This window comes from Sturnira hondurensis, unplaced genomic scaffold (genome assembly GCF_014824575.4).
Source record: "Sturnira hondurensis isolate 20B ecotype Veracruz unplaced genomic scaffold, ASM1482457v3 Scaffold0019216, whole genome shotgun sequence".
Classification (NCBI taxonomy): domain Eukaryota; kingdom Metazoa; phylum Chordata; class Mammalia; order Chiroptera; family Phyllostomidae; genus Sturnira; species Sturnira hondurensis.
Genome location: NW_028091847.1, coordinates 5,863,053 through 5,875,905, shown reverse-complemented (window position 1 = coordinate 5,875,905; position 12,853 = coordinate 5,863,053). Strand labels below are relative to the sequence as shown.

At 51.9% G+C, this 12,853-nt stretch overlaps 1 protein-coding gene across 1 annotated transcript in view; it reads right to left on the bottom strand.

The window, feature by feature from the left end:
- PACC1 (proton activated chloride channel 1) overlaps positions 1 to 6,782 on the bottom strand; it is a 46,278-nt gene extending 39,496 nt beyond the window's left edge. Inside the window, 3 exon segments of the mRNA XM_037027536.1 lie at positions 2,813 to 2,909; positions 6,590 to 6,712; positions 6,714 to 6,782. Coding sequence (XP_036883431.1) covers positions 2,813 to 2,909; positions 6,590 to 6,712; positions 6,714 to 6,782 — 289 coding nt within the window.
- Between the last annotated feature and the right edge of the window lie 6,071 nt (positions 6,783 to 12,853).

Genomic DNA, 12,853 nt, shown 5'->3' with positions numbered 1-12,853 from the left:
ACACTTCTTTCCAGCCCCTTCTTGCCTGCAAGGTTTCTTTTGAGAAATCAGCTGAGAGTGTTATGGGAACTCCTTTGTAGGTAACTGTCTCTTTTCCCCCTGCTTCTTTGAGGATTTTTTTATATTTAATCTTGGGTAACTTAATGATGATGTGCCTTGGTATATTACTCTTTGGGTACATCTTCTTTGGGACTCTCTGGGCTTCCTGGAAGTCTATTTCCTTCGCCAGGCTGGGGAAGTTTTCCTTCATTATTTATTCAAATAACTTTTCTACTTGTTGCTCCTCCTCTTCTCCTTCTGGCCTCCCTATAATTCGGATACTGGAACATTTTAAGTTGTCCCAGAGGTTCCTAAGCCTCCATGTTTCTGGATTCTTGTTTCTTCCTTTTCTTCTAGATGGGCATTTCTTTCTTTTGCTGCAAATCGTTGTTTGAGTCCTGGTTTCCTTCCTGTCACTGTTGGTTCCCTGAATATTTTATTTCATTTGGGGGTACCCTTCATCTGTTTTTTAATTTTCCAACCAAGCTCAATCAGACCTGTGAGCAGTCTGATTACCAGGCTATAAATTCTCCATCATTGCCCTGGCTGGCGTAGCTCAGTGGATTGAGCGAGGGCCTGCGAACCAGACAATCGCGGTTCGATTCCCAGTCAGGGCACATGCCTGGGTTGCAGGCCAGTTCCTTGCAGGCTAACTACCAGCAGGGGATGCACAAAAGGCAACCATACATTGATGTTTCTCTCCCTCTCTCCTTCCCCTCTAAAGATAAATAAATTAATTTTTTAAAATAAATAAATAAATAAATAAATAAATTCTCCATCAGATAGGTTGGCAATCTCCTCATTGCTTATTTCTGAGGTTATGCTCTGTTCTTTCTTTTGGGCCATATTCTTTGTCTTGGCACAGCCGATAGGCTGTAAGGGGCGGGGCCTTAGGGATTCACGGGGAGAGGGCAACCCTCCCCGGGGTGCTGCCTTTGGGGGCGGGGCCAGAGAGGGAACAGCGCTGCAGGCCTGCTGGTCCCTAGCACACTTCCCACGGGACTCTCATTTGAGACTGGGAGTATATCCCGTGTGGCAACCCCAGCCATAGCCCACAGTCGGCTCTGGGTCTCAGTTGTCCCCTTACGTCAGCCTCTTCTGTGCAGGATAAAGAGCTCAGCAGCCAGCCCCACCCCCACGGGTTGGGGCCCTGCTGCGGTTTATCTGGGTTGGCCGGTGGGGGTCCACCACCTTACCAGTCTAATTGTTTTGGTAGATTTTTTAATTCCCTGGTTGTCGGCGTTCCATGCAGTTTAATTTTCTGGTGCTTTTGTTTATCAATTTTAGATGGGCTGTTATCCTCCTTTTGGCTGTGTGAGGAAGTGAAAGGTTTCTACCTACGCCCCATCTTGGCTGGAACTCCTAGTATGTTTTTAAGATTCCGCCATGTCATCACATGTATCAGTTCAGTCCTTTTTATTGCCAGGTAACATTCCACTATATTGACATACTGTTTTATTCATTCACTCATCAGCTGGTGGACATCCGGGTTGTTTCAACCTTTTGCCTATTATGGATAATGCTGCGATGAACACTCGCTACAAGTTTCTGGGTGGACGTAAGTTCTCACTTCCCTTGGGTATATTCCTAGGACTGGAACTGCTGGGTCACAGGGTAACGGGATTTAACCTTGTGAAGACCTGCCAGACTGCCTTCCACGGCAGCTCCCACCAACAGAGTATGTATGGGGGCTCTCGTTTCTCAATAGCCTCTTCAAAATTTGTCATGGCCCATCTTTTTTTTTTTTTTTTAGTAGAGTTGTGGTTTTATTGATTTTAGAGAGAGGGGAAGGGAGAGAGGGAGATAAAGACTGATTTTTGTTGTTCCACTTATTCATGCTTTCATTGGTTGCTTGTCATACGTGCCCTGACCGGGAGCCAAATCTGCAACCTTGGTGCACTGGAACATCGTTCAAACTAACTGAGCTAGCCAGCCAGGGCGGTCCATCTTACTGACTGCGTGGAGTTTAGGGTACCTTTGGAACATGTAAGCAGAGCTATCACCACGGCATCTGGATATACAGGATGGATAAGCCTGGAGTTTTGGGGGCACCTCTGGGCTAAAGGTGTAAATATGGCAGGTACATGAGAGCAAGCAGTGACTGAAGCAGGGGAGGGGCCTGCACGAGGCCAACCACTAGCGAGTAAGAGAAGGGGGCCTGTGACAAACATTTAACACCCAAGAGCCAGAGGACGACTGCAAAGCAGGCTGACCTGAGAAGTAATACATTACGGAAACTAAGGGGGCAGAGAGAGTGGCCTGAAGGAAGAAGTGGTCAGCAAATGTCAGAAGCTACTGCAAGGCTCCATAAGATGCCACCTGACGGATGGGACCCTGATCACCCAGCTGGGAGAGTATACTGAAGAGGTCTGATATCCGAGAGGTGGTGTCTATTAGATATTCTTCCAGAGGCTCCTGGAAGTGACCCAGATATCAGAGGTTCAACTGCTACCCGCTTCTTACGGAAAATCTAACAGGAGAGCAGATGCCCAAAGCCCTTGCTTCTGTATCCAAAACCTGGTCGCAGGAACCGGCTCACACTGGAGTGCAGAAAAGAGGAGGTACCAGCCGGGCACAGCCTCTGCCCCAAGGCTGGTTAAATATGTATAGCTTGCAAACCAGGGCAATGCCCGAGACCTGACACCAGGGTGCAAGGCAGGGGGCTCCTCCCCTCCCTCCGTGCACAGCTGGCGAGGTGCCCGCCTGGGGCTTCTGGCTGCAGCCGCAGCACACTGCTTTCCCAGCCTTCCACTCCCTGCCTGAAGCCACTTACCTGGTAAGATGCCTGAACCCTGGACTTTGACTCTCTCCTTTTCCTGCTCGTCTGTGCGCTCTGAGTTCTCAACCACCTGATCCAACTCCTCACTCAGCTACAGGGAGACACAAAGAGGGCAAGCAGGTCAGCTACACCAGCCTTGCTTTTCCAGACTAGAATAAGAAAGCAGAAGCTGCTTCTCACTTAATCATTTAAAAAAAAATCACATGATGCCGGCCAGGCATTATACCAACGCTACAGATGTAGACACTGAAGCTCAGAAAACATGAGTGACTTCCTTATACATTCTCGCTGGAACAAACACCACAAACTGGGTGCGTGAAACAATAGAAATGTCCTTTCAGGGAAGCATTCAGAAATGTTTCCTCAGGGCTCTGGCAAGGTGGCTCCTCCTAGGGCCGAAGGGGGCTCTTTTCCACGCCTCTCTCCCAGCTTCCACTAATGGCCAGCAACCCCTGGCGCTTCTGAGCTTGTAGCTGCACCCAACCCCCAACCTCTGCCTCGACCTTCCTGTGGAGTCTGTTCCTTCACATCGTCATCTCTGTACAAGGACACCACTCACATCGGATTCGGGCCCACCCTACTCCAGCACGACCTCATTTAATCCATTCACGTCTGCAATGATCCTATTCCCAGATGAGGTCCCATTCTAGGGTACTGGGGGTTAGGACTTCACCATTTTTGGAAGGGGCGGGTAACCATTCAACACAACACTGTCTGTGGCCATAGATGCCAGAAGACTAAAACCCAAGCTGACCTAGTACCAAACCCATGACCTTAACCACTTCCCAGAGGAGGAAATGCGGCTCAGCGTCTGCTGAGCAAAAAGAGGGGAGCAGTGAGCTCTCCAGGACTCAGGCTGCAAAAGGCAGAACCAAGTGGGGCAGGCCAGTCCCTGTCAGGGACAGACGCTACTACCCCAACCTCACTCCATCAGCGTTCTCGCAGGTCAAATGGAGAAAGTGCTGCCACTGAGAAGGGCAGGCAGGCAGACGGATACAATGATGACCAACAAGTCGCTGTAGCATGAAGGAGGAGGGCAGGAATGGTCAAGACTAGAGACGGAGGGGGAGCTATCACTGCACAGGATGAAAGGAGGAATGGAGAGTTCTCCCAAACATTTTCTTAGATGCACATTGTAAATGCCGATGGTCTCAAGACATCTTCTTTAACATTTCATCTCCAAGAGACATGAGTTAAATAAAGCTCCGTGCATCTATTGCTCTTGCAGGTCCCTCTCCATGCCTCCACTCCTACCCCTTGGAACTGAAACTCCAAGTTCAAAGCCCTCAAGTCCCAAAAGAAAAGAAAGAGTGGAAGGGGGCTGGGAAGACGGGGAAGGCACCATGAGACAGACCCAGGCCCTTAGTGGCAGTACACGACTCAGGAAGTCCCGGGAGCTTCCACCTGCCCAAGGGAAGAGAGGGTGTTAATCCCAGGAAGGCTCAAAGTTCTCGGATGCACGCCTAACCCAGGTGCAGCCTCACCCAGTTCCCCTCCTGACTACCGGCAGCTGTGATGAACCCACCTCCTGGCCTGCCCGGGGCCAAATTCTCAGCATACCCCATTCTCTAGAGCCAAAATCTCCACTCAGTAAAGAAACCTAACTCTAAGCCCAAAATGATCCAGGCAAGAAAGGTAGCCTCCCCCCAAATGGGAGGCCACCTTCTTCCGAAGGTGAGAGACAAGGACTGCAGGACAGGCCACCAAAGAAAGGGGGAGGGCCCTTCCAGTACCTTGCATCGTGGTTGGGCCCCAAATGCCAACTGGCTCCACGGCTGGCCTTGCCCCTGCAAGCAGGATAACTGGCCTAAACTTTAATAATAAACATTTTAGGAGCCCTGCTAGGTAAGGAGACTAACCTAAATGTGGATGGTGAGGGGCACAGTCCTGTAAAACCAGGGACACCAAAGCTCCCCAGAAGCAAGAGCTACACACGCACCCTGTTAACAAGAGCTATTATTTCATTCACCTGCCAGGCACTGAGCTAAACAATCCCTTTCCACGTGCTAACTCATCTAACCCTCAAAACCCTAGGAGATGGGGACTATCATTACCTTCGTTTTGCAGATGAAGAAAGTGAGGCTCAGAGAAGTTAGATGACCTGACAAAAGTCACACAAACAGCAAGAGACAGAGCCCGGAGAGAAACCTGGGGTTTCTGACTCCAAAGTCCTAGTACTTACCCACTATGGTCTCTTCCCTATAAACCTGAAAGCCTTCAGAGTCAGGGAAAGACAAGACTCATTCCCCAGGATTCCCTTACTATCAAAGACATGAAATCCAGGGGCCACAGAGCCCCCAGCACTGGTTACAAACCCATTGGGCTCCTTTTGGATAAAAGAAAGAGATGGGATAAAGAAGATGGCAGGAGAAACATGCAAAGCTGTCCCACAGTCAAATTCCCACCCAGTTCCTACACTAAAAAAAAAGGCCAACCAGCCTCAGCAAATCTCACCTGACTTCACTACTGCGAGGCTAAGCCACCTGTTTTGTCTGCACCACACAGTGTCATCGACAAAGGGAAAAATGTACATCATATTGATGGGTACTGATCAAGACAAGCAGCAAGTTGAACTGAGAAGGACAGACAGAATGCCAGACTAGTCTGGGAAGTCAGTCTCCATGGACAATGTGGGATTTGAACCAGTGGAAGTTGAGAAGGGTTAAAGGAGAAGAAACGGTGCAAGCACAGGCACAGAGGCCAAGAAGCAGAAGCACATTTTTAAACAGTGAGCTTCCAAAAGTGGCCAGAACCTAGGTGGGTGGGATGGTGAAGGTAATGGGGGATACAGCTGCTGAGCTGTGCAGAGCTCTAAAAGCTCGCTGAGAAGTTCCACCGCTCTGAGTAGACCCAGGGCACCATCAGGTGTATGAAAAAGCGAATGCTCTGGGGTCAAGGCTGGGCCTCAGAGCAAATCTGCACAGGGAGAGACCAAAGGGAGCGGTGGTAACACAGTATCACACTCAGGTGGGCAGAGCAGACGCAGGGACGCAAACTGGAGGACTGAGAATGTGATACTCCCAGAACTTGGCAAGTGAGGGGGAGGCACGGTGAGGGGTACAGGGGAGGAAGGTGACTGAAGTTTGGGATTTGAGAGGAGGGGGAGGCGAGTTCATTCCCTGTAGCAGGAGGAGTCAGAAGGAAGAGGAAAAGCTGGAACGGCAGCCTGTAGCTCAGGACAGATAAGAAAGAGACAAAGAGCTTGAAAGTGACAGTAACAAAGTCGTGGGAGGAGGTGAGACCGGAGAGAAAGAGGGAGTGGAGTGAGAAGCGGCTATGTCGGTGAAAGCATATTTTCAAAGTCAGGCGGCCACCCAAGCAAGATGCAATCATCCCTATCGTTAACAGCTGCAGGGGCCACGAGGCCTTCTGCTGGGAGGCGGGCTGATGCCCACCGTGCAAACGCTCCAGCTGGAAGCAGGCGCGACTACTTGTTGCAAACACCGCAATCCTGCAGGCCACGCGGGGTCCCGCCTGGCCCTCCGCGAAGGTGCCCGAGTCCGACCAGGCTTTAATCATTCACCTGCTGGTTAAGAGTCGCGGCTTCGGGGACCCAGCTCCGGCCAAGAGACCGTGGCATCCGGAGGAGGCTGGGCGCTCCGCTTCCTTCCTGCTCTGCCACTTGTCTGCACTCGGGGACCACTATCCTGACGCACTCACCCGCTCCTCGGAAGCGCGCCCCGACGCCCCCTGCACCCCTCCCACCCAGTGCCCCGCTCCTCCGCCTCACAGGAAACTTTGTTTCCGCACCTCCCACCCCCAGCCTTGTACCTCCTGGTAGGATGTGGAGAGCTCCTGCCGGATCATGGCACTGACCGGAGCTGAGGCACACCCGAACCTGCTCCGCCGGGGAGAAGTAGCGGAGCGAGGATCGCAGCCGCAGCGCAGAGACCTGCCGGCTCCACGAAATGCAACGGGTTCGGAGGGGCGGCCCCAAGACCAGGCGGGGCGACACTCGGCGCATGCGCTTTTCTCCCGCCGCGGGGCCCGCGAAAGGGTTGCTGGGAAATGTAGTTCTGGGCGAAGAGCACCCCTCAGCACCCAAGGGGCGGCGATCTAGGTACTAGCCTGCGAATACCTAGATCAAGGCATACATAACGCTGGAGTTAGAATCACGTGCTCTCTTCATCTCTCACTTCCTCTCTTTGCTGGAGGGACAGGGACGGAGAAAATTAGTAGAAAGTGGAACAAATGGGCCAGGTCAGATGAGTAAGAGAGCCTAATCTATAATTGCAAGAGGAAGCTTGGCCTGGTGGTTTATAACGGTAATAAATGTCTGGTGGACACTTGCTATGTCAAAAGCATTTTTATCCACATGATGTCTTTGATCCTGCAAGGACCTCTGTAAGGGTGACATTTTTCTCTGTGTTACAGATGAGGAAACCAAAGTACCTTGTTTGAAGATTATTTAATCCGGGAACGGACTCTAGAATCCAAGTTCCTCCATCATTCGTGGGCGGACACTTGGATGCAGGAGCCTAGGTGCCTGACCTGGCTCTGCCCCTCTCCCGCAGATTTTGTGGTGCCCTGAGCGCGCCTCTCCTCGCCTTAGAACGTGTGCGACTGCTCTCCCTGCCCTGCTTCACTGGGCTTCAGAGCCCCAAAATAGACCAGGCAGGAAACCCCCACGGGCGCTGTTCACCACAGCAGAAGCCTCGTGCCCTGAATATGGTGGGGAATTGGGTGTTTGCCCTGTGGCTGGGTGGGCCTGAGGCCCACATCGCCCCCTCCCACCCCACTGCCTGAACTGCTGTTTTGTGTGGGTGCCCTGGGCTGCTTGGGGGTGAAGCAGATAAAGGCTGCTTATGCCTTGGTGAATGCTGCCCTGTGTCCCAGCAGCTGCGGCTCTGCCACCCGCTGCATTCAAGCTCCTCGGGGGCTCTTCCCTCTTCATCCACAACCACAGTAGCAGCGACCACATCGGAGCACCCTGGACCTCCCAGAGGGTTAGCAATGAAAGGCCTCCATCACCCCTCTGGACACCCTCCCAGCCCAGGCTCCCTGCTTCTACATCTGTTTATTAAAGGTGACAATATATATAGCACCCAACGCATTGTAGGCACTGAACAACTGTCTGTTAAATTTAAAACTGGAGCCCTGGCTCAGTGTGGCTCAGGGGATTGAGCACTAGCCTGTGAACCAAAGGATCGCTGGTTCAATTCCCAATCAGGACACATGTCTGGGTTATAGGTGAGGTCCCCAGCCCAGGACACATGAGAGGAAACCACACATTGATGTTTCTCTCCCTTTCTTTCCCCCTCCCTTTCCTTCTCTCTAAAAATAAATAAATAATCTTCAAAAAGTTTTTAAAAATTATTAACTGAAACATGCCAGCCGTTACATTTGACACCTGTTTGCCAAGACAAATAAACCACAAAGAACTCATTAATTGCCTTACTGTATTGAGACTGGGGTGGTGGACAGAACAAGTCACCTGATCACAGGATTTTAGAGCTGGAAGACACCAGAGAAATCTAGTCCAGCCTTATGATTTCCCTCTACTCTTTGCCGATATGACCAAACTGGAAAATGACCGGCTCCCATATTTGGAGGAGATGCCAACTAGCACAGTATTCAGCAGAGCTTAACAAGTGTGATGTGTGGGCACTGGGATACGGAAGGAATAGGATGCTCCAAGGCCCTTGCTCTCCTGGCTCTTCCACGCTAAGCGGGAGAGACAGATCTCAAACACAAACAGAATTTTCTGCACTTGCTGTCCCCAGGTCCTTTCCGTCCAGTCCCTCAAGCACACACCAATCAGGCTTTCATGCGGTCCACTCCAGAGAAGTGGTGCTCGTCGTGGTCACAAATGATCTCTGAGTCGTGAAACCAGACGGCCATGTCCCCATCCTCCTCTTTCTTGATCTCTCAGCTGCGTTGGACTCAACCGATTGTCCCTCCTCTTTGCACACTTTCCTCCCGTAGCTTAGAGGACCGCCCCCCCCACCCCCACACCACGCTGCCTCTCACCGCCTGCACTGCTCCTCTGCAGTCTCCTCTGCTGGTTTGTCCTCATTGCTTCAACTCTGCAGGGTGGCAATCCCCAAGCTAGATCTTTGATCCCTGTTCTACTCACTCCCGAGGGGCTAGTGGTCTTCTCCAGTCTCATGGTTTGAATTGGTATCTATACCCTAGGGACTCCTGTTATGGATGGAACACTGTCCCCAAAAAAGGACAGGTTGAAATCCTAACCCCTGGCACCTTGGAATAGGATTGTCGGAGATGTAATTAGTTAGGATGAGGTCATGCCAAGTAAGGAGATTGCTACATCCCTTATTACTCGTGTTCTTACAAAAAGATGTCAGGTGGTGGGAAGATAGACCGGGGAAAATGTCCTGTGATGGCCGGAGCAGACTGCAGTGATGCAGCTGTGGCTTTAACCATTCATTGCCAGTTACAGGTCATGGCCGGGGAGGCCAGGTTCCACCCTTGGCCAAGCAACAGGCAGAAAATCTCAAGGTCGCCAGCCACCACCAGACACTAGGAAGAGGCAAGGAGGCATTCTTTCCAGAGTCTTGGAGGGAGCATGCCCCTGCCAACACTTTGATCTTGAACTTCTAGCCTCCAGAAGTATGAGAGAATACTTTCCCGTCGTTTTAAACAATCTAGTTTGTGGTATTTTGTATGGCTGTCTTAGGAAATGAACACAATTCTCAACTGTGTGCAAATGAATAACTCCTCCAGCTCTCCCAAGCCCTGGCTCACCTGTCCAGCTGCCCAGGTGCCTTCTCCACCAGAGGTGCACCTGCAGCAGCAGAGGGGACCTATGGCAGGCATGGACCCGGCAACCAGACTGGCGGGTTCTAAGTCTTAGCTCCGCTACTCACCAGCTCTGTGGGAACTTCACTTATCCTCCCTGTGCCTCAGTTACCTCATATGTAAAATGGGACTACAGGGAGTCCTCACCACCATCAATAGGCGCTGTGACTTTAAGCAAAATGTCATAAACTGTGACCAGTCTCACCATAGGCTATTGATATAAAGGAGAGTTAAGTTCCTGTGGCAACTCAACATAATAACAAAAGGATGAGGTTGAATGAGACGTTAGTTGAGGGCCTGCTGTACACTATTACCTACTCAGAGTTCAGAGAGGGTTAACTGAGTCATCAGATGTAAAGTACTGGACCGTTTCGAGTCGTTTGTTACTGTTACTGTTTATTGCGAGGTGCAAAACAGAACTGACGCTGCTGGCCCACATCCGCTCCCCTGCCTGCCTTTCTCCCTGTCATAAACTCCATCCTCCCATCGGCTCCGACTGGACTCTGCAGTCATTCCTGGTTCCTCCCTTTCTCTGACACCCGACATCCATCGCTCTCTATCATACATCACTGTGATATCAGCAGATCCTGCTGGCTCTACTTCAAACGTTTATCCAGAAACTGGATAAACGCCCACCCTTCCCCACTGCCGCCATCACCACCCTGGTGAGGGTACACACCACCGGCATCTCTCGTGGACTAGTTTCAGCCACCTCCTAGCTGGTCTCTCTCCTTCCACCCTTGGACCCCATGGTCTATTCCCAACACAGCCGCCGGTGAGAACCTGCTAAACAAAGTCAGATGATGCCACGCCTCTGCTCCACGAAAGCCAAAGTCCTTACTCACAGTGGCCCACGTGGCCCAATAGGATCTGTCCTGGAGCACCCTCCATCTTGTCCCCTCACTGTCTCTGCCTCAAGGTGCTGAGCCCCAGAGCCTTTGCACCGCCTGTCCCCTGTCCCTGGAATGCTTTTATGCTGAGTGTCTCTATGACTCACTTCCTCACTACCTTCAGGTCTTTCTCCGAATGTCACCTGGCCAGGGATGCATCCTCTGAGCATCCTTTTAAAACCACAAGCCCCATGGCCAGCACGCCCCTGCCTGGCTTTGCTTTTCTCCTGTGTACGTGCCACCTTCTGACTTTCATCCATTTCCTGCCCCGCTCCCCTAGAGTGTAAGTTTCATGAAGGTGGGGTTCTTAAGGGCTTTATGCATTGTTGTATCCCAGTGCCACCGACAGTGTCTGACACTTACTGGTCCTTAAATAGTCATTTGAATGAACGTACGAAACAATTTCACGTAGTAATGTATGATAGAGAGCGACAGGACAGAGGTGCAGAGGTGCTGAGTTATCTCACGCCCTTCGAGAGCCCTCAGAATGGTAGTGACTTGCGAGTCAAGACCTGGATAAGAAGGAGCCAGCACATGATGACTTGCACCCGCCCCCCCCCCCCAAAGGCACCAGTACAGTACAAAGGCCCAGGCTGGAACCCACGTGGAAAGCAGGGTGGCTGCAGGGGACCAGTGGAGGGCCACGGGGGAGACAGAGTCCGAGGGGTGGAGAGAGGCCAGGTGGTGGAGGCTGGCGTGTGCTGATCTTCTCAGGCCTGATCCTCTCCTCTCCGCTCTGGGTTGCAGGAACTGACCCTGTGGGGCTGGGTTTCCACTGAGTTCAGTCAAGAGGAAGCACACTGTTGCGGGGCTGGAGGAGGTCAGGGCAAGGGAGAGGCCACGGTTTTCTTTCCCTTGCTGTCTGCCCTGCAGCTTCCCTCTCTGGCTCCAGCCCCTGCCACCAAGGCTTTCTGTGGTTCTAGCTTCAGCCAGGTGACCCAGGCCCCCAGTCATCCCTTCCACCGGCAGGATGTTGCTAATCTTCCCGCTGCTCCTAACCTATGGGTTGCTGCTCAACCTCTTCCATCACCTGTGTAACCAGCTCCCTGCATTAGGGCCACTCTGCTTTACTCAGAATAGTTTCTGTGTCTCCTGCAGGTGACTGACTGATTTGTTTGGAGACACAAAACCCGGTTCGAGTAGACAGAGACGATCAGGGGGATGCCTGGAGGAATCCAAGGGCATGTGAGCATTAAATTACAGACTCGTCCAGCATCTCTGGGAAGAGAAAGCTAGATCCGATCAGTAGAAATTATAGGGAGTACCTTTTGGCCCAGAGGAGTTGTTAACAAATAGAACTGTGCGGAGAGAAAGGGCTCAAGCAGAGAAGGAGCACAGGGTGTGCCAGGGATGTTTATCAGGGAACACGATGCATCCGGCAGGGGATGGTACTCCGTTCAAGGGTTTAGAAGGGCCTCTCTGTCCTGCAGCTCCTGTGACACAGTGTGACATAGATACCGCGTGCCCCAGCTCCCACAGCCTTTCACGTCCATTTCCATCTGTAGCTCCACCGCAGCCCTACCAAGGAGGCAGGCCAGTCTGTTATAATGTTACTAACGTGGACAGCGAGATTCAGAGCGTTTGCGGACAGACCAGTTTAGGTCACTCGGCACAAGAAGTCAGTTCTGTTGAATAAGAGAAGTCGGTGCAGTTACTGAGGGCGGTCCCTGCCTGGTGGTTGGGGTGCAGGGTCTGTGCTGGAGTCTCGGCTCTGCCACCTACTGCGTGACCTTGGGCAAGGTGCTTAAAGTCTCCGCCCTTCAGTCGCATCATCTGTACGACAGGCGATGATAATAATTCATTTCACCAAGTCACAGTGAGGAGGACACGGGTTCGTGCCCGTGAAAGCGCTGAACTAGTGTCTGGCACACAGCAAGCCCTGCACGGGTCTCCTTCGCCAGTTCTCTCAACCACAAAATCCGGGCTGGTCTCAAGGACTCAGTCCTCGGTCCTCTATCCCCCTCTACCCACACTTCCTTGACAATCTCATTCATTCTGTGGCTTTAAATTCAATCTATAAGCCAATGATCCCAAAATGTATCTCTGGCCTACAACCCTTCCCCCAATTCCAGACTCATAGAGCCAACTTCCACTTCGATATTTCTCCTTAGATTTCTAAGTGTCCCAGAGTGTCTTCTCCTCCCAAACCAGCTCCTCCGACCATCACTCCTTGCACAGAAAGGGGCAACTGCATCCTTCCCGTGGCCCAGGTCAACACCCTCAGGGTCACCCGTGACTCCTCTCTGTCTCTCCTTCTCTGAGCCCCACATCTTACCTGGTAACAAATCCCATCAGCCACACCTTCAAACACACCACAGTTCACCCACTTCCCTACCTCCCTTGCTACTGCCGGGTCCAAGCTACCCTTCTCCCTCGCCTGGGCTGT